Here is a 22,260-nt window from a genome sequence, read left to right as displayed (position 1 = left end):
TTTTTTTTTTGTCATGCATGATAATAATCTGAATATCGTTGGGGGTTGAAGGTTGTTTGGATAAACTAAAGACATTTAAAGAGTCCACTTTGGGAAATATTTTCACCATTTTCTGACATTTTATAGACAAAATGATTTAAGGAATCATGGTGTTGATTATTCATATGAAAAGTAGTTGAACCGCCGCAGGAACAAACAAGTTTTTGAGGAACTCTGGGACTTAATTTAGTTTTGTTTTTTATTTTCCATGTAGAATAATTTATATATATTTATACAGTGATACTGAAGTCAGTAGGATTAGTTTAGTTCTTCTGGTTTTTCCTTTTTGGTTGAAAAGGGGCTTTAAACACAAGCAGTTAGTTTGAAGCAAACTGAGACCTTGACAAACAACTTTTAAGGTCTTTATTTATTTCATGGCCGTCGGGTAAAAAACCTCGAACCTCAGACACGTCGGCTCTTTAGAAAACAAGACCTTGTTTTCAGTTTCTTCCCAAAGCTCTGAAATAGTTTTAAAAGAATGAAAACTGTCAGATTTTCTCACATATCAAGAGTACAGTAATCAGCGAGACTGGAAGGAGGAGGTTTTCAGCAGCAGCGACATGAATAAATTTAGTATTTTGACCTTCAGGTTGCTCACAAAGGAGCTGATTAAGGCCTAAAAAAAAAAAAAAAAAAATCTGCGTTTTCGCTCGACGACGTACTTGAAACTAAACGCAGAGCGAATCTGATACACACGACGTGGACTGCGAGAGGATTTGTGCGAAGAGAACGATGAAGCTGGATTTTCTGACCTCGGAGACGTGACGCGATTACAAAGTCTTTTGTGTTTCTGTGACTCTCAGGTGGCGAGGAAGACTCGGCGTTGACCTCAGCGAGAGAAGATTTCAGGGAAGGGAAGGAGGGAGGGATGTGTCGGCTCTCCAGTAATTACGTCAGACAGGAAGAGAGTCAATCAGGCACACGAACCAATCAGAACGGTTCCTAACACACAGCGAGCGAGTAGCGGTTTATGTTATATTTAAACGTCATCGACAAGCTTCCGGCGTGGCTTTTTAAATCTGCTTTCTAATGCAAATAAATAAATACCACACTTAATACATCATAATATAATCATTTAAAAAGTTTTGGTAACACTTTATTTAACTAGACTTTAAATCTCTTGGAAGCAAAGAGAAGTTCAAGACAGATTTGTTTATAAGCAGTTGTTAATTTCTACATTTCATTAATTTATTAACCCGTTAATTATTGAAAACTTTATTCTTCATTTAAGTTTACTTGAACACTCGCCTGCAGACAAATCTTACATTTTTCATGTGCCGCTGACCTGCAAGCAGCGATTAACTCAAATTAATTCATTAGAGGCTTTTTCAGAGAGAGGGGACGTGATGAATTTATTTAAATAAAATAAAGTGTTACCGTTGTTTTTAAACCTCCATAATCAGTCACAGTGTTCAAAATATTAACAATAAATAAGTTAAAGTGTTTATATTCCAATCTCATTTACAGCTTAAATAATTTAGAGAGCAGTACCAGTATATTCATGTCACAGTTTGGGAATAAACCAGTAAAAGTCTAAATTTTTTCACCAGCAGCGCCAGTTTGCAGGTGAAATCATCAGAAAGTAAAAGCCGTCGTTTCCATGACGATCTGCGGTTGGTTGGCTCGCGTCGCTGCGTGTTAGGAAGATGGTGTCAGACGCTCACTCGCTCGCTCAGTGGCTCTTTGGCTTGGGGAGGCGGGACAAGCCGGAGCCAGATGTGGAAGCCGGCGGCTTGATCTTAACCCCAGAACTGGAGCCGCTCTCTGGGTCAAGAGGCGCCGCCTGCTGCCTGGCCGCCTTGCTCTTCGGAGGGGAGGCGGCGGAGGCGGCGGCAGAGGCAGAGCTGGACGTCTGAGACAGGAAGAGGCGGAGTTTGGACGGTTGAGGGAGCTGGAGGGTTCTGATGTAGGTTCCTCTCTTCCCCTTCATCGCTCTTTTTCCGTCATCCTCCTCTCCTCGCTCGGCGGTATCGGGGATGCTGTCAGCGGGGGTCTCGGGGCGGGTGGAGCAGAAGTTAGCTGGAGGCGGAGCTCGGGTTGGAGGCGGAGCTGGGACTTGGTCCGTCAGTGGTTCCTGGTCTTTCTGGGTGGAGGAGTGAAGTATCTGTGACTGAATAACAAAGAGAGAAAAGGTCAAAAACAGCAGATTGATATTCTGTACAACATATTCGAGCATGTGGAGCTCAGATCTGCACGAGTTTATGTGAATTTATTTTGAAATATGCTGGATTGCACATAAATCATGACATGATAAGAGCCTTCCAGTGAGTCCTGCGGTTTTATCTGATGCTGCATTAATTAAATGGTGGAGAAGTTGTCATTATGAGGTTGTAATAATGATAATAGATATTAAGGAAATACATGAAAACTAAACAAACATGGACGCCTCACACCAGCCAAAGACCAATGTTTAATGTAGGTAAACGCAAATTTAATAGATATGGTTAACGTGATTGCAGCATATCTACATCTAAACATAGTTTTAACATTTCGTTGTATAAGTTAATTGTTGAATTTGAGGGTCCACTTACTTCACTAGCAGCTGTTTTTACTAGTTATGGTCTGTAGTGTTTGATTTGCCTACTCGAGACCAAGAAATGCTGTTGAAAGCACCAAAAAGAGCCCTGAAAAAGCTTGTAAGTGGAGCTTTGAACTTAGAAAATGTTCTCAAACATGTAGTTTAATGATATCAATTTTGTGCTTGGATGTTGCATATCCAAAATAGTATTTGTTAAACCAAATTATCAAACAGCAAATCTTGTACCTGCAGATATTTCTGCACAACATCCTGCTTTGTGTCTTTCTGTAAACGTCCCGTCATGTTTGAATAAAGCTGTAATTAACTTTAACGTACAGACGCCTCTGACTGATGGATGAGGACTTTATACTATAACTTATATTCTGATTTTTTTTCCTCTTTGAGTTACTGAAACAAACTGAGAGAAACAGAGTTTGAGCTTCATCCTGTTTAAATACAACGAAGGCTGACAGACAAAGAAGCAGAAACACAGATGAATTCTCCTTTTGTTACATATTTTATCACTTGTTAGAGGTGAGAGAAGATAAAATAATGATGTTTGTTTTTCTCTTATTGTCTCTCAAACCCAGAGCCAGTTATTCTTTCAGATGATTGGTCATTTCAGACATCAGGGCTTTGATCTGTGTGTGTTGTTTACTTTGATCTATGGGAGTCCTGCTGTAAACTTGTTTCTCTCAGTCGAGGAAAAAAAACACTGTACTATATGCTTTTATTTAAAAAAAAAAAAAAAAAGTCCAATTTGTTGATTTTCATGGTTTAACTTTGGGGAGAAACACAGAGGCAACGCTGACGAAACAGCTGAAACTCACAGCGGTGGAGCTGAAAATAAATCTGTTTCACACATCATGAAAAGGTTTCAACTTGACAGCAACAACATTCCTACAGTTTGTTTTATTCCTCTGCTGCCGTGGAGTCGTTCAGCTGATCTCTACGACTGTATCTCATCATGAACACGTGCACACTTCCTGTACAGTATCATCACCACCGACGACGACGGCGGGGGAAACCCTCCCCTTCTGTACATTAGCACAGTTTCCTTTTTAAAATAAAAAATATTGCTGTTTAAGACTTTTTGGAGCACCTACAGTATGGCGTCTTACGTCATGGAAGCAAATCAGGTGTATCAGGTTTTGGCTGCAGTTTTCCCTCCAACTAATAAACTCGTGACAACACCAAAATAAGATATTCTTCGATGACGCTCATCTGTTGAGCTTTTAGTTTAAATCTTCCCCTTACTCACGAGTCAGTGACGGCGGGTCGTCCTCCGTGTACAGCAGACTGACCGACGCTGCCGAAAACAAGCACCAAGACCCGGAGAGACATGATAGCAGCTGCTCGCTAACAGCTAGCAGACAGTCAGTTTCTAATTGTAGTAGGGTTTTGCGTCTTCAGGTTAGGCTAACCTATTGTTGCTAACTTTGGAGCTAACCCCATTCACCTTTCCAGCACTTGGGGGAAAAAAACAGACTTGACATTTTAGCATTTATTAACTCACACACTGTAGTCTGTCTACATTTACCGCCAGACTGAGAACTTACCGCTAACGTTTTCCTCTGCTCCGCTCGCATCAACCGTCACTTTCCTGCCGCTCTTTCCCCACTCGCTACACAAACACACTAAGCACTGCCCTATTCCTAAACGGAGTTACGCTACCGATATTTAGCGTTATTTTTGGCATTAAAAAAATATCTTTGCCATTATTATTACAGGAGAGACGCTGATTCAGTACACGTTCAGTAACCGTTAAGTACAGTTAAACCCAGGAGTCTCCGTTAGATTGGGCGAGTTCAAAGTTGTGAAAACAACGGGGGTGTTTTGAATACACCCCCGCTGTTTTCACAGGTAATTTGTTAGTCTGTCCCCCCCGCCGCAGGAAATAATGGATTAATCCTGGAAGGCTGTTGATGTAGCACTTTTCTTCTTCAGAGAATAACATGGAGATTATTCGACCAATGAGAATTTAGTCGGGCGAGAGCATATCGACCAACTAATCGACGAGGACACTACAGCCCTAAATTGTAGCATCTGTCGTCCGGCTAAGTATTAATAACACGCTGGATACTTTACAAACTGGAGTTTTTTTTATTAGATGAACGTGGGCGCTGATACGCGAAAATGAAATAAATGGGTTTGTTTCTAGAGAACAAAAGCAAAACTACGGTATTGGCGGTGGGTAAGTAATGTAATCGGTGTATGTCCCAACACCGTGTAACACCAGTAACACCGACCACCGCGGCGAGCCCACTACACAGGAAATACTTTTCTTCATTGTTGGTTTGTGGGTTCGGGTCTTTTCATGGGATTTTTTGACCAAAAAAAAATAACTGGTTTTATTTTCTGAGTTTCTGACCAGTCACCAAGTAAACTGCTAAGATCTGGGAACGCTGTGACATCACTACAAAACGTCCCGACTCTCCGACAAATGTCCTCGCTTTCTTAAAAAGTGTCGTCACTTTTCCAGAAATGTCCTCACTTTCCATGTCTGAGAGTCCACTCGGTCCTCACAAAGACAGAAGAACGACATCAGTGCAGAAACGTTGATCCTCTCGTTGCTTTTACACACTTTAATCTACACACAGATAATCTGATTTACACTGAGAATCAGAAGGTAAGTTTAAAAAAAAAAAAAAAAAAGCGAGCAGTGAAATCCATCATGCGCTACAATCTCAGTTTATTGATCGTGGGAAACTTCTATGAAGTAATAACTAATCTGCTGTTTTATATCTCGCTGTGCTGCTGCTGCTGCTGCTGTCAGTTTGTTAAATCAGTGAGTTTCAGTCGGTGCTGTGGAGCTCAGTCTTCACTCAAATATTTATTAATTTATTCCTACTATAGCTGAGCAATCCTGAATAAATGAACATAGAGAGATCTTTCACAGAATATCTCAGTATTAATAATGTGATGATATTTTCCAGATACCTATCAGTACTTTCACGTAAAATAATACACACCAGTCGAAGATGTTCCACAAAGTTTTATATTTGCAGACCAAACCACAGAAAAGGAGTCAAGGCCATGAAGACAAATATCGATTATTCTATCAATAGTTTTTTCCAACTTTTTTACTTTTCTTTATTCCACAATGACTTCGCGCGCAGGTTTAATGGAGCTTTGAGCTTCAAACCACAAATGTTTTTTAGCCTCATGGCGGCGCACGACTCATCCTCTGGGATCCTGAATGTATGTTCAAAATGGACGTCTTAAAACATTAATCTAGTACAAAGAGAAGATAAAAAGGTACCACATCGAGCTGCAACTAACAATTACTTTCATTATCAATTAACTGTTTGTCTATAAAATGTCAGGAAATTGTAAAAAAAATGACTATGAGTCACAAGTGGCGTCTTTAAATGTCTTATTTTGTTCAAACAAGAGTCCAAAACCCAAATATATTCAGTTTACTATCATGCATGACAAAGAAAAGCACTGAATCGTCACATCTGATAAGCTAAAACTAGCAATTCCTTTTACAAATTTCCATAAAAAAATGACTAAAATGATTATTTGATTATCAAAATAGTCTAATCTAATCTACTTCCTTCCACTTACTGCAGTTCCTGGCAGTTTACTATCATGTATGACAAAGAAAAGCCTAAAATTATCACACTTGAGAAGCTAAAACCAGCGTATCTTTTTGGCATTTTTGCTTTCACAGTCTACAGTTTGTTGTCAGAAAACAGTTCAAATCAAAACTGTGAACAGGTTTGGATTGTAATCAGGAAAACAGACACTGTTGTCTTCTTGCTCTAAAAGTTCAACCTCGGCAAACTGAAGATATTTAACACAAGAAAAGCTGATTGAAATCCATCAAAACACCGTCGCCAACCAAAAAACCATCAGACAAAACAAACTGAACCTTTAGTCTTAAATCAGCTGGATTCAACTTTGTACAGTATCGATCAACAAACCTATAATCTGTCACCACCTGTTGTAATGAATGAATCACTGTTGGCAAAGAAAAATAACCACGTTTTTTATAGTTGTAGCCATAATTTCATCATGGTTTGACTTTCAATTACATTCATTTGGTTAAAGTGATTTATATTTTCTCTCTTCAGGGTTCAGAGTCTCTCACATGGACATCGAACCACTGAACCTTTGAAAAACAGCAGCTCGACCGCCCACCTGAGCCTTATGAAACAATCCGAGCAGCTTTAATTGATTTCAGTGCTTTAGTCTGAAATAGAGTTGTGTGAAAATTAAAATGAAAAGCACAAAGTCAGATCTATTTTAATCCCACACTAAATTACAATTCAATTGCCAAACATTTAGTTTGGAGCTCTGTATTCACATTTTTCACTGTACTTTTTAAACTTTTTAATTCAGTGTTATTGAATTTTATCAACCTTTGTATCTTCTGTTTTATTCTTTTTAAACCTTATTTCATGTGGGTTGTTAATATTGCCTTGGCTTTCTTTTTTCTATCTGGTATTAATGCCTCTTTCATGTTTTATGTGATGCACATTGGATCGAAAGGTGCTTTAGAAATGAATTTGCCTTAATCATTTTCTCCATCAAGTTCTTTAGAAAGTAAAACAAGCTGAATATTTTCTGGTTCAAGCTTCTCACATGAAGATTTGTTTGTTTTTTCTCAGTTTTAAATCAGTTAATAAAATGAACATCTTTTGGGTTTTGGACTGTTGGTCAAACAAAACAACAACTGTGAAGACATTTTGGTCTTTTTCACTATGTTCTGATGTTTGTTAACTGTTAAATTAATACAATCATTGGAAAAAATAAGCAAAAGATGAATCTATAATGATAATAGCATAACAATCTAACCTTTAAAGTACTGTAGATTGAAATGACACTTTAACATGATGATCTGCAGGTTTAATCAGTAGATTTTTTTTAGTGTTAATAGGAGCTTTTGTCCCACAATGCAACACAAAACAGAAACGAAGGAGCGACAACTATCAGCACTGATTAAAGAATATAATAATAAATGAAACTACTTTGTGGAAATGCCCCAAAACAACAAAATAAAGTAATAAATCACTGGAAAACAATCATTTACTGTATGAACTGTTGTACAGTAGTTTGAGTGATGTCTGTCTGAGCAGAGCTGTCAAAACTATTAATTAATATTTAAACAGACTCATACTAGTCTACAATTAAAACTGACATGGTGTCAGTGGTGTTATTCAATATTTTTGTTATTGTCAACAAATCCCATTTAAAAAAGCCCCAAATAAACAATGTGTTCATCCATCTCTTCATACTCTTCTTCTTCTACTCCATCTGTGTCTCTCAGCTCAAAGCTCATTGGCTGATAATGAAAATCTTTAACAGCTCACAAATATATTGTTTCAAGTTTAAAAAAGGTTCAGTAATTTCCTAAAAAACAGCCGATTGCTGTAGTTTTTAAACATACAAACAGGAGGAAACAGTGCATTTGTTGGGGACTATTTTGAGCGGCGGATTAATCCTCATTTGATGCTCTTGTGAGTGTTTCTGACAGCAGGACGATGTGTGTTTGTGTTATTTAGTCATAATAAACTACAGTGTGTGTGCAGCTGTGTGGCTCACTGAAGAAGATATATCAGTAACAATACTTCTTTTTGGAGTTTTCGTTAATAAGAAAAACATAGAATATCAACAGACTTATCCTTTAACTTGAGGTCATTTTGTGATGGGGGAAAAAAGCTCCTTGTCTTAGAGCTAAAAACAGCTTTATTCTCATGAATGCTTCTGTCAAAGTGGAGCGAAATCAGGAATTATCCAGCAGGAGGCGACACTGATTTTCTACACTGAGTCTGTGACATGAAAACGTTTGAAAAACACCAGAGAGGTCGTGTGTGGAAAACATAAGCAGGAAGGAGGAAACATCCGCTGGGCAACATTGACATCTGGTGGATGAGGACGGCACTGCAGCCTGTCTGTCTACACACACACACACACACACACACCTGTCTGTCTCCTGCGGACAGGTAGACCTTTCCAATGTCTGAAAGTGTGTGTGTGTGTGTGTGTGTGTGTGTGACCATCCCTCATAAATAATACATGACAGGGTGGATGGATTAAAGAGAGGGAGAGAGAAGGGCAGAGAGAGAGAGAGAGAAAGGACATGGAAAGATTTGAGAAAAAGGGAGGAAGAGGAAACGTGACACAGAGAAAGGACAGAAAGGGAAGGAGGGGATAGAGAGAGAGAGAGAGAGAAAGTGAAGAGGATGATGATGAAGAGGGAGATAGAAACAATGGGAGAGATTAACAGGGAGATGGAGAGCGTCCTCGACCACATGCAGGTGTTCTCAAGGAGGATTCACCTTGTGTGTGTGTGTGTGTGTGTGTGTGTGTGTGTGTGTGTGTGTGTGTGTGTGTGTGTGTGTGTGTGTGTGTTGCAATGAGGGAATCACTCCACTGCCAAATTTTCCCCAGAGTGTTCTGCTTCCCCGACTTATAGGATGTCCCCACGGTAACACACACACTTTTGTTGGCGTACAAATTGCTGATCCACCCATACTACGACGCAGCCCCCCCCTCCCCCTTCATTTCCTGTCCTCTCATTGGCCCCCAGAGGCTCGTTAGATGAATAATATCACTTCACTCTGCATCATCAATTAGCTCAACTATTAAAATTATGACAATAATAACAGAACCAATGATACATGTGTTGTTTATACGCTGCATATTGAACCGAATGTTCATATAATCTATTCTCTAACTGTCCACAAGTATTTAAAGTCCTGTATTAACATATATAATATTAATATATTGTAACTCTTCACTGTCCATCACTGTACATGTTGGAAGATATAGCATTACTTACTGTCCTGCACTCATCTATAAATAATACGGTAATAATACGGTTGGATGCTACCTGCGTTTCATTGGCTTTGTACTCGTTTAAGTTGAATCTAATCTAATAATGAATAAACGTGAGGTTGTATTTTTCAGTGAGCTGGAGGGTTAGTACTGTATTACACCAAGTATTAGTATAGCAATAGAATAACAGCAAGTATACAGTATATATCTGTATGTGTGATTACTGCTGATGTTTTACCCTTTAAAAAGGTCGACATCGACAACAATGGAGCACAGATAAATGTACAAATATAAAGTTAAGGCTCAAGCAGCTATAATATATATATGTTTTTATAATAATCTGTGTTTCCCATACATTCGTTTATTTGTGGCGGCCACCACAGATTGATTTTCTATTTTTGGAGCTGATTATCCTGGTCTCTCTCTCTCTCTGGCTCCCAAACAGATGCAGACACATCTGCACCGTGACTCATCCTCCCCCTACTAGTTTATTCTGTCACCAAGTGGACAAAACATCAGTTAATGCAGGTTTAATTGACTTTAATGTACCATTTATTTACCACAGACTCTAATTTAATATCAATTTAAAATGTTGTGTTATTTGAAGCAAACATTAACTAAACAAAAGACTCAAACCTGCTGTTTCTCCCAAAGTCAGACACGTCTTTAACACTAAAAACACACGTTATTTTCATCATTACAGTTTCTGGGAGGCTGGATAATGTTTTTTTAGGGTGTTTGGGTTTTTATGTCATTTTGCTTGATAAGGTGAGTTCACTGTGAACTTTGGAGGATGTGAACAGGTTATTTAGGAGGTTGAGGGATTCAAGGGGTTTAGTTGAAAGAGAGTTAGGAGGTTTGTGGGTGTTAAAGGATATATTTTATAAGGAATTTATCAGGAGTTGTTCAGTTTCAGTGTTGCTGACTATTTTCAGCGGGAAGTAGCTAAAGCTTTTTTACATATACTGTACAATACGTTAGTGAGTAAAGAAAATGACAAAACTAAACTAAGTAGCTACAACATTAGTTATTCTTTATCAAGCAACTAAATTCTCAATATACATCTAAATCTACCTGTAAGATTAAAAAACTATACTGCGTAACTGTAGCACATCCACAGCTCATTCACGTCTCTGTCTGGCTGCTGATTGGTCGGTCCCACACTGTCAGTCAGTCCAGAGACCCACATTAGTGCTCATTCACTGAGAAATACTGGCGACTACCTCCACAGCCAGATAATAATGTCTGCACAAAATGACGCCAGATTTATCGCTTAAAAAAAAAAAAAAAAGCACTAAAGGCGTCTTAAAAGTCACCAAATCTAGCGAGAAAGCCAGTTAGTTGGCAGCACTGGTTAGCTCGCCATGTAGCTGTTGTCAAGTCTGACGTATTTATTGCATGTGAAAAAAAGAGAAAATCGTATGTACGTTCAGTGATATGTGGTTAAAAATTGCGCTGTAGGTGAAACGTTGTCACATGATGCTCAGGTAAACAATTCATGCGGAGCCTGATGATCCATAAAAGGCCAAATTTCAACCAATAATCACAACTCCTCTAAAGTCTTCAGTTCTGTTCGGACGTGACGCGATTTCACAGCAGCTTCACTCCGTCATGTGGAAGAGATAACGGCCGTCCTGAGTGATGTCATCTCCGGCGGTTTGACTTGCTTCAAGTGACTGAGTAAGCCGTGCTGAAGTGCACTTCATCTAATACAACATTTAAGAGCCATTTCCAGAGATAATTTTAGCTCAGAGCTGCTTCCCAACGAGCCTCTGGACTCGCCCGGTTCATTTCACTGTGAAGGAGAAGGTGGGGCCTGTCCTCCAGGGTAAAACTGTCCAGAGAGCCGGCCTTCAGTTGAATCAGTTCCTTATGAATTTAACTTATCAAATTTCACTTTGCAGTAACATATATATCATACATATCTATCTATATAGCAACATATCTATTCTTTATATTGTGGTTTCACATCTGTAATAACTCGACATCTGAAATTTCTACTGATCTGATTTATTATAATTCAGTTATTGATCATTAGAAAGGACGATGCTGCTCTGTGAGCTTTTTATCCTCTTAACTCATTGTTTTGATATTACAGCACAATCTGAAGTGTTTATTAGAATCCTTTATGGACATTATTTTACTTTAATCACTTATTTTATTGTGTTTTAAAAAATTTTTTTTCCTGCTTATCAATTTTATTTGTCTTTGTTTTTTATTGTTATATTTTTTATAATCACTTCATTTTTTAATTTTATTAAATTTATTATTTTATTACTTGTGTGCATTAGTCTGTTTAAATGTTTTAATGTTTACATTTGTTCATTCTCATTATTGGATTGTCAGTTATTTGTGAAGCACTTTGAATGTCACTAAACTGTATGAAAGGTGTGATACAAATAAAGTTTGACTGATTGATTGATTGATTGATTTAATATTCAGTGTCAGTCTTTCACCAGCATCATTTCCAGGTATCAGCTAACTGAGCCACATTAAAAACACTTTCTGATGCATTAAACCTTTTTAGACCCCAGCACCTCTTCAATATAACATACACAGTCTATATGAACACAGAAGCTTATCAGTTTTAACAATTTCATAATTAATTTCATTATTAATTATAATTTAAATAGTAGAAGTTTATTCTCAGTCACTCAGAATGAAAGCTAACAGGTGCTGCAGATTTATAGATACATATTCAACTTGAAATAAACAGCAAATACAATTAAATACACGTATATGTTAAATGCATTTCGTTCATTTTCATAAAAATAAAAATTATATTTAAGGTATACAAGGATGGGAACGGAAAGGTCTTGTTTTCATGTATACCAGCAATGACAGAGACACATAAAACACATATATTGTTGGGAACATGTTGGATATCCGTCTTCCACATGCAGATAAAAACCTGTCTGTGAAGCTTTTAGTCGAGTCGTCTTCAGTCTGATTTCAGTTTTGTTGTTTGTCCCTGCTTTGAGATGTTTCAGCGTTTCTTTAAGCTCATGTTTACCGTCTCAAATGTTTCCATCACTGCTCTAACGCTCACTTCTTTCCTTGACTACCGAGCTAAAAGCTTATGTTGTGTTATCATGACAACCAGCGACTGTGAGTCGTCATGTCTGCAGCCGTCTTTGATACGGTGATTTTGATGTCGTCTTGATAAGTTCAGAAACATAACATAAAATGTAGTTAGTGTAAATGTTTTTAATGTGGTGAAATGTTATTAAAAACACAATAAACGAACAATGATGTGATTAATACAGGCAGCTCTTACAGTGATGACAGCAAAGTAATTTACTGCACCTTTATTAGAAAGTTGAGCATTTTTATAGATCTTAAACCATGTCTGGAGAAGATCTTTAACATTTCAATCGCCTAACTATGTCTGTGTATATATTTAGTGAATTTATACATTTTTGATAATTTGCTTTGTAATGTTTTGTGCACTTAAATACTTTACAAAAGTCCATGTTGGGAGAAACAACAGCTTAAGAGCCGAGTACCTGTTATCTGGAAAGACGGACGAGACAGGGGAGGGAGGAATAAGGAAGAGGAGGAAGAAGAAGAAGAAGATTTAATAAAAAGTTGCTACCGTACCACGCAGTGTCACTGAAGTAAAGCACTAGTTTTTCCACTCCTGGACGAGGGCAGAGAGGAGATGCAGAGAAACACACACAGAGGACAGAGGGAGGACGGTTAGAGGAGAAAATACAGCAGAAGATTAAAAAGACAGTTTTCTCAACAGTTTCAAGCGGAGACGTGAAGTGTCTCGATCTGTCTGTACTCAGCGTGAGACGGACGTGATGTAATAAAGACAGACGGAGAAGAAAGAAGGAAGGAAGGAAGGAAGGAGGGATGTATGTGCGAACGGGAGACTCTCGACAGGCTGCTACTACCTGCCAGGTGAGGGTCATGTGACCAACAGGAGTAGCCCAATCAGCATCTAAAGCTCCAACTGACTCCAATTCAAAAACCTCAACTTCTCTCTAGAAATACTGAGTCAATCATTGTTTTCAACGAGTCATTCTGGTCTCAATGTCTAAATTCAGGCCCTCTAATAAGTGTGCTGGTGGTTATTTTGGAAATTATTGCTCCATTAATAAGATTTGAAGACTTATAGTAGCTCTGATGTCTGCTTCTCCAGACTATTGTCGCAATATTTCACTAAGTTTAATGTGACTTGATTATGAAACCTGCCCTGTTATACGTCACTCCGTCCATCTCTATATACAGTCTGTTGTAGTTGAACTAGCTCTACCTTTAGCGTGCTAATCTGCTAGCATGTTTACTACATGGATGTGTTAAGGAGAACAGTTTATCGCTGGCTGAACGCTATCAGCTGTGTTACAGTTTTTTAGTTAACACTGACTGTTGGTTTGATGATGATGTTTTGTGAGAATTTATATAAAAAAACGTTTAATGAAAATGATGTTTGAAGCGTTGGAAAATGTTTGAAAGTGACAAAGTTAGTCGAATTCTAATGTGATAATACAACTAATAAAGAAACTGAAATGTAGAAGTAGTGTTTGCATAAATATTTATGATGGGTATGCTGTCATATTTTGAAGAGAGGTCGGCTGCTACAAGTCTTTAGATTGTTTTAACTTCATCTTTGAGTACCTTTACTTCAGTGCAAGCACACAAACCAGCAAGTCTCAGCTACTGGAAACCAGCCTGCTTTCAGACACCTTCAGCTGTCTCATGTTATCGTCACCTTGCAGGTCATAGCGGTCCGTCGAGTTTCACATGTACAAATGTATATATGTATGGATGGATGAAACTGACAAACTGATCAGAGAAGAGTGAAAGAAAATTTTGAAAAAAGTTAACAAATATATCAGGAAGCAAAGAAAAAACTAACATGGAGTGAAATTTGTGTGTTTCTAAAATAAACTGACCAGCAGATTAAATTCATGTCTGAACTCTGTAGCACCGCTAACATACATCCACAGGAATAATTTACAATAACCTTCAATGTCACACAGAAACCTTTAATTAAGTTTAATTAAGTTCTTGATTCAGTGCAGTCGTGTCTCAACGTCTCCATTAAAAACATCTCTGACCTCTGACCTGTTTACTTTTGGTTACTTTGAATGTTGAACTTGTAGAAACTGAACCTCTTGTTGAAGTTCACTTTAAAGTAATCTGGACAGTTGACAAGTGTGCAAATTTGGGTTCTTGGTGAACTTTTTTGGATTATGTTTTTTTAATAAAGGATTTAATATAAATGGAAGCCTGAACTTGAACTCTTTTAATTAGTTTCATTAAAATACGTTTCTGTGCAGGAACAGTTAGTTTCACCTTACGTTTATCCTGCACGAGGCTCAATCCAACACTTTCATTTGTTACAATAAACTAAACATTAATTCTAATACTGAATTCATACTTCACAACATGAAAGCCAGGAATGAACTTCTGTACCTTTTTTACTTTGTGGTTCACTGAGGTTATAAATATGGTTATAAAACATTGTGCATGATATCACGTCATCCTGTCATTAGCTGCTAATAGTCGTCTTTCTTTTCTTGTTGAGAGTTTTGGAATTACATGTGTCGGCTGTTTCATTATCCTAAGTTTACTATAACGCTGCTGTAAAATAGTCATTTTTACACTTGAGACAGTCTGAATGCATGACTCACTCAATGGCACGACTAGGGATGTACGATAGTATCGGCACGTCATCGGTATCGACCGAAATGAACATTTTCTGCTGATTATGAGAGGTCGATTTGTTGCCTTCTCCTCCGCCGCCTGACTCCACGGACTGTTTCACCCTGATGGTCCCGGTGCTTCCTCTGCAGGCTTCACTTCACTCAGCTGCCCGTCAGACCAGCTACTTCTTCTATCGGAGGCTAGCTGGCTGTGCTTCCCTCCGGCCATGCTGCTGCTAACGCTCCGCTAGCCTCACAGCTAACGTTAGCCCCGGCTCTCCGTGTGGATCCAACCGGAGCACCGAGCCCCGGTTTGTTATTCAGGTTAAAGTGGGAAGAAGCAGCAGGTCTGACTGGCAGCTTGAGTGAAGTGGAGCCTGCAGAGGAAGCACTGGGACCGTCAGGGTAAAATAGTCCGCGGAGGAGCTGCGAAGTTCGGCTGCACAGATAGGTTACACTTCAGCTGACAGGATGTACCACTCTGTTTGGAAAAAAAAAACTTCTTCTTTTTGGTTTATAACGGCGGTTGGCAACCAGCGTATTAGGTGCATTACCGCCACCTTCTGCTCCAGAGTGGGGACCAGAGATTAAATCCTGCACATTAATCCTGTCTGTCTAATAAACTCAATGAAAACTCTACTGCTCCTCCAACTTGGCAGGTTCATTAGAGTTTTAACGCTGAGCTCCTGAACTCCAGTCGCCCTGAAGTTCTTCCTTCATATATTGTCTTTCTTGATCACACTTAGTACAATCTATAATTGCATGCATGATAGTCTCCTAACGCTTATCGTTTCTGTCTTTGATTTATGATCCTGTGCGTCGCTTTGATAAAGGTCTTTGTGTTTGGATGATAAATTTGGTACAATAGAGATAAACAGATGGTTTTTCATGGCTGTTTTTTTTTTTTTGCGACCTCTCGTTTTGTGGAGGTGTTTCCATGCACCTAAAAGTTTCCTGCTTTCAGACGGACGGACAACGTTCACTGAAATAAAGTATTTTTAATCAAGTAATTAAATTCTGTGAAACTACAGCATATTTCTTCTGCAAGAAATATCTACATAGTGTGGATTTTTCTGCTAAAATCATTTGTTTGATTAAAATATTTATATTTGAAAAACATACAGAGAAATAACCAAAATATTTTAAACAATAATTAAAATAAAGACCTAAGAAATGTCTACCAGGGACACAGGATGTTATTTTATTGCAAAGTTGAGGATTTCCAGCCTTAATGGTGGTGATGATGATAATAATATAGAGGAGGAGGAGGAGATGATGAAGGACTGGGTGATAGGGATGGAGTTATGAAGGTATTTGGGAACTATGGGGTGGAGGGAGTGATAGGACTCACTTTTTCTAGCGAGGTGGGAGGGGATGCTGGGCTTCGGCCTCCCCCTGTAAGGCCTGGAGCGCTGATACTGCCAGGGTGGAGAGAGGAAAGGAACAGGAGGGAAAGCCTGAGGAGAGAGAGAGAGAGAAAGAGAGAAAGAGGGAAACAGAGACAGGGAGGGAAAGGATTCATAACGTCAAGAGAAAAAAAAATTTGAGGAAATGACAGGAAGAGAGAAAGACGAGAAGAAAGAGCTGGAAAAGGGAAACTCTGACTTTTGGCTTGAAACATGCAACGAAAAACAGGAAACGAGCTTAAAACTCCTGTAAGAAACACACATAATAATAATAATAATAATAATAATAATAATATTTACAGCACCAGAAAGCTCCTCAAGCAACATTTAACTTTGCACGCTGGCGTCTAACAGCAACAAAAGGCTTTAATTTCTAGAGACTACGTTTCCCAGAAACCCTTTCTGGTGACATCAGTAAACCGGTCGGTCTGTGATTCGTCAGGAACCCAAAGAGATAAAGTTTTACGCAGTTTTCACCTTTCGCTCTTTTTATTCGTCACTCCTGACAGGTGACGCTGGGATTTTATTTGGCAAAGATACTTTTTTTTGCACCTGAACTAAAAACTGAATCTGCCAGAATCATGAGATGTGGCTGAAAGCTCTGGGAAAGAGTAAGTTGGACCTTGTATTGACAGCGTTCTCAAGACAAGGCAGCAAATGAACATTTTTCTGCTTATTTACAATCGTGAAATGTACATAATTAGATCTGATAAATGGGTATTAATATATAATGATTAAGGTTGCTACTAATGGTTTTTATTATCGATTATTATCAATTAATCTGCCAATTATTTTCAGGATTAACTGATAAATCACCAGAAAAACGGCCGTCACAATATGCTGGAGTATATGGACGAGTTTTTGCGTTATGCAGCAAAAAGTGCTTAACAATAAACACGAATGAATGAACAAACTGTATACAAGCTTACACACACACACACACACACACACACACACACACACACACACACTGTAGTTTAGATTTGTTGAACAGGAGCAAGTGAAGCACATCAAGCCTTAAATACAATATAAAGTGGAACCAATTACACACTGTTTCAGATTTTCTAACAAGGTTTACTGCGTTATTTACACATCTTTAAGTTTACACTGATTTGTTTATTCTCCTGTTAATGTTTGTTTTTAACATTTGTTTGTTTTAGGGTAACTGATAAACATTTTATTTACTGCTGCAGTTTATTATTTGTTTTGCATTTCTGCATCAAAGTTATACAAATAAAGTAATTTTGAAGTTTTTATTGTTCCATGTTTGACTGCGATTGTGTGTGTGTGTGTGTGTGTGTGTGTGTGTGTGTGTGTTCTCACAGTGTGTACTCTCCAGGGCGTCTGCGAGGCCACGCTCTCTCTCTCCGTCACACTCGTCTGCGTGTGTCGATCCATTTTTCCCGTCGTCTCCTGACAATGACACCTGTTGGTCACTGCAGGAACAGTCTACTCACACACACACACACACACACACACACACACACACACACACAGGCAATTACTACATAATAGTCAATATTTTCTGGACGTCTGCAGCTGAATTTTTGCTCCGTTGGACTGTTACTTGACTCAGCTCAACTGTCACCAGTCTAAGCTTCCTAATATTAGACTACGCTCATCGTAATGTGAGAAAATAAACACAAACGCTCGTTAACGATGACTGAATACTGATTAATTGGGTTTTATTTTGTAAAGTTAAAATGTAAACATGGTGGACACACACGGACCAGCTGCAGGGTGAGTTGTGCGATGGTTCGGTCTCGGCTTCTCAGCTCCTCTCTGAGCTGCTGCACCTCCTGCAGGAGATCCTGCACCTGAACACACACACAAACACACACACACACACACACACGTTAGGGCTGTGGAAAGGCATTCTGGGAAATGAAGGATAAAAATGAAACTGGGACAGCGTGTATGAGATTTCATTGTTCATATAGACACCTGTTGTTTTAAGACACACTAGAAACATTGTGAACCTGTCCTTTATTGCTGAACCTACGTGTGCGGTGTGTGTGTGTGTGTGTGTGTGTGTGTGTGTGTTCCTACCTGTGCGTTTGAGCTGTGCGAGGAGTCGGCAGCCTCGGGACTCAGGGTGTCTGTGGTCAGAGTGTCATCGTCCACGTCCTCCTCCTGAAAAACACACGCCCGTACCACATAAATGTTATTAAAACACGTGTGTTATAGATAGATAGACTCACTTTTATCACTTTCCTTGTGTGTCTTATTATCAGTGTAGGAATAAACTGCAGTACTTGTAACAGCTGATAATGAGTTCTAATAACCAATAGATGACACAGATTGAGAAAATGTGATAAAATGTGTGTCTAGGATGGGATAAAAATTAAAAAAAAAAAAAAAAATTTACAGATTATTTATATCTGTATCACAGCACAAGTTAAAGGTGTTTGATAAATCAGCTTCCATCAGCTGGTTTAGTGATCATTAGTCATTAATTTAAATAATGTCAACATCAATCAATCTATCTTTTATTTTTTAATCCATTTTTTACTTTTTAATCCAACTTTTATTTTTTAATCCATCTTTTATTTTTTAATCTGATATCTGCTGTCAGGTCACATGACCTCCTCCAAGGTTGAGCTCATGATGTCATCAGTTCCGGATGTCATCAGACATGTGACACATCAAAGGCAAACGGCTGTGATGTCAGAATTCTAGAATGATCATCAGTTTATCTGTAAGTATGAGACCATCTCATCTCATCTCATCTCACATCTGCACACAAGCATCGTGTCCCAGATCCACAGAGAACGTAGACCGTCCTTCACGCACGACTACCGTCTAGCACCACAGTCTACGACAGACAACTTCTTGTTTCCTACCTCTGGACATTGTTTTTATTAAAACCATGTACAGAGATATAAGACGTCAGGGCAGATTTGCTGATGCTGGACCACATCAGCAACCTAATCAGCGCCCAGATCGGCGTCCAGATCAGCGCCCAGATCAGCGTGATCACCGTCCTAATCAGCGCCCAGATCAGCGTGATCAGCGCCCAGATCACCGTCCTAATCAGCGCCCAGATCAGCGTGATTACCGTCTGAACCAGCAGAGACCAGCGGCTGGAAGGCCTCACTGTCCCGACTGCCGACATCTGCACAGTCGCCTGGACGCTGCTAATAAGCAAATTGCTGAATGGAACGACTGGTCACAATTTGTAAAGGAGAGGTATCACACCAGTAAGGCCACCATAAAAGGGCTGGAGGAACGTCTGGAGTCCAAGGAGAGGGAACTCTCAGAGGTTCTCCAGAAGAGCCAAGAGGACATCTCTGAGAGAGATTCAATCATCTCCTCCCTCAGAGAAAGTGTCCAGAACAAAAGCAGGCAGGCTGAAAACACCGAACACTTCTGGAAGGAGGAGTGTATGAAGGTTATAGCCAGATGTGAGGCAGAAAAAGCCATACTGATAGCTTCTGCCAAGCTGAGAGAGGAGGCACTTCTGTACAGCCAGAAGATGGAACAGAAAGAACATGAAAACGAGGGGAAGAAAGAAGAGAAACAAGAAGAAAATGAGGAGAAAGATGAGAAACAAGATGAAAATGAGGAGAAAGAAGAGAAACAAGAAGAAAATGAGGAGAAAGATGAGAAACAAGAAGAAAATGAGGAGAAAGAAGAGAAACAAGATGAAAATGAGAAGAAAGAAGAGAAACAAGAAGAAAATGAGGAGAAAGATGAGAAACGAGAAGAAAATGAGGAGAAAGATGAGAAACGAGAAGAAAATGAGGAGAAAGATGAGAAACGAGAAGAAAATGAGAAGAAAGATGAGAAACGAGAAGAAAATGAGGAGAAAGATGAGAAACAAGAAGAAAATGAGGAGAAAGATGAGAAACAAGACAAAAATGAGGAGAAAGATGAGAAACGAGATGAAAATGAGGACAAGAAAGAAAAGAAAGCGAGACAAAAACGGGAGAAGGAGGAAAAGAAACAAAGGGCAAAAGAAGAGAAGAGGAAACAAAAAGAGGAGAAAATGGAAAAAAAGAAAAAAGAAAAAGAGGAGAAAATGGCACAAAAACAGAAAGCAAACAAGAAGAAAAGAGGTTTTTGGGGCTGGTTATGCTGTTGTTCAGCGCAGGCTGAACAATGAGCAGAACCCCTTCACCTCTCCACCCTCCCTCCCTCTCTCCATCCCCCCTCCTCTCCTCCATCTTCCCTCACCCCCATCCTCCCTCCTTTCCTCGTCCTCCTTTACCCCCGACTCCTCATCCTCCTCCGCTCTACCTTTCACCCCTCTCCACCAACCTCTCTCCTCACCCCTACCCCCTCTCCTCTCCCCTCCTCCACCTCTCCTCTCCCCTCCCCTCCTCCACCTCTCCTCTCCCCTCTCTACCTCCCCTCTCATCTCATCTCCCCCTCTCCTCTCATCTCCTCTCCCCCTCTCCTCTCATCTCCTCTCCCCCTCTACCTCCCCTCTCCTCTCCCCCTCTACCTCCCCTCCCTCTCCCCTCCTCCACCTCTCCTAACCTCCTTCCTTCCCTCTCCAGGGCGGCACGCGGGCTCAGTGTTCAGCGCTGCAGCCTCACAGAAACACCTCCTCCTGCCTGTTTGGGCTTGTTTCTGTGTGGAGTTTGCATGTTCTCCTCGTGTCTGCGTGGGTTTTCTCCTGGCTCTCAGGTTTCCTCCCACAACACAAAGACATGCAGGTCAGGCTGATTGGAAACTACTAAATTACACCTCAACTGATCACAAATACTTGATGAAAACACAAATAAAAAAATAAAAAAAAAAACAACAACTGTATGACTTTATACTGTGAATGTTAGGAAGTAGATATATGATGTTATGATTTAAACAAGAGTAAAGTTCCATTCAGACAGGATGTGGTCTGTAATAGACATGAATATCCAGCTGGACAAAGTCTAAGCATGAATATCAACACATGTTTCAAACATAAACACTTGATTGTTATTATTCACTGTGACTTTTTCTGCCCTCACTATGTGTGTAGGTGCACAACTCTGCAGCCAGTTCAACACACTTCAAATAAAAGTTGAAGGCAGCAGGTTGCCTGTAAGGATTTTAGTGGAAGCAATTGTGAAACTGTGATTAAGTTCAATGATGGTGATTACAAACCAGATGCTAGATGCTACCTTCAAGGCTGGATTACCCAGACCTCGAGGGGACCCGAAAGCCCAGGTTTACTTCATATCTATTGGATCTATCATTTGATTCATTCACTGAAGTACAACATCAACTATGACGGGTCCTAAATCCTCCATTTGTGGTCCCGGTTTTAAAGAGGGAATCTATCAAAATCTAGTTTGAAGACCGTAATAGTTTATATTGAGCTCATTTGTTGTAAAGTTGTGTTTTAGTGTATAAAATGTCAGAAAATAGTGAAAAATACAAATCATTACTCCCCTGAGCAACATGTTTAGATGACTGGTTTTGTCTGACCTACAGTCATGAACACATGTGAGTGAGTTCACAATCAATCAATTGGCTTATTGACCTCTCAATCATTTCAGCTCTAGAGTACTATTATGTATAAAGTGGACACCCAACAACACACCTCTGCCTCAGGGCCCTATAGAAGGTTGATCTGGCCTACATGACTACTAAACTGTAATCAGACAAGCACACAGAATACTGAAGGAGCCGTCACATGTTTTATATTCATGAAGTATGAACTGTTCCCTCTGGAAGACGCTGTAGTTCAAACGGGGCTTAAGGCTAATGCAATGACTCGTCAAGATAATCTTAAAAACAAGATGATGCATCTCAAAAGAGGCTTATCCTACAAATTATACAATTTGTTTAAATGTGGATTAATCTGCTGGTGAAAATACTCCCCAACAAGTGCACTTTTTTTCCTCCTGTTTGTTTGCTAAAAGCTGTT

General features: G+C 39.4%; 1 protein-coding gene across 3 annotated transcripts in view; it reads right to left on the bottom strand.

The window, feature by feature from the left end:
* Window positions 1–395: 395 nt before the first annotated feature.
* Window positions 396–22,260, bottom strand: part of LOC122971469 (serine-rich coiled-coil domain-containing protein 2-like) — a 64,475-nt gene continuing 42,610 nt past the window's right edge. Inside the window, exons 10-15 of one of the 3 annotated variants that reach the window (XM_044338134.1) lie at window positions 18,453–18,536; window positions 18,134–18,220; window positions 17,727–17,852; window positions 16,349–16,454; window positions 12,944–12,983; window positions 1,999–2,149 (exon numbers count right to left, since the gene is read on the bottom strand). In XM_044338134.1, the coding sequence (XP_044194069.1) occupies window positions 2,104–2,149; window positions 12,944–12,983; window positions 16,349–16,454; window positions 17,727–17,852; window positions 18,134–18,220; window positions 18,453–18,536 (489 nt within the window). In that variant the 3' untranslated portion in view covers window positions 1,999–2,103. Of the gene's footprint in view, window positions 1,770–1,832; window positions 2,150–12,943; window positions 12,984–16,348; window positions 16,455–17,726; window positions 17,853–18,133; window positions 18,221–18,452; window positions 18,537–22,260 lie in introns of those variants that run through there. The other 2 variants (XM_044338132.1, XM_044338133.1) reach the window with 2 other exon arrangements.

This window comes from Thunnus albacares, chromosome 20 (assembly GCF_914725855.1).
Source record: "Thunnus albacares chromosome 20, fThuAlb1.1, whole genome shotgun sequence".
Taxonomy (NCBI): Eukaryota; Metazoa; Chordata; class Actinopteri; order Scombriformes; family Scombridae; genus Thunnus; species Thunnus albacares.
The sequence above is the reverse complement of the archived record's forward strand: the minus strand, read 5'-3'. Positions and strand labels throughout refer to the sequence as shown.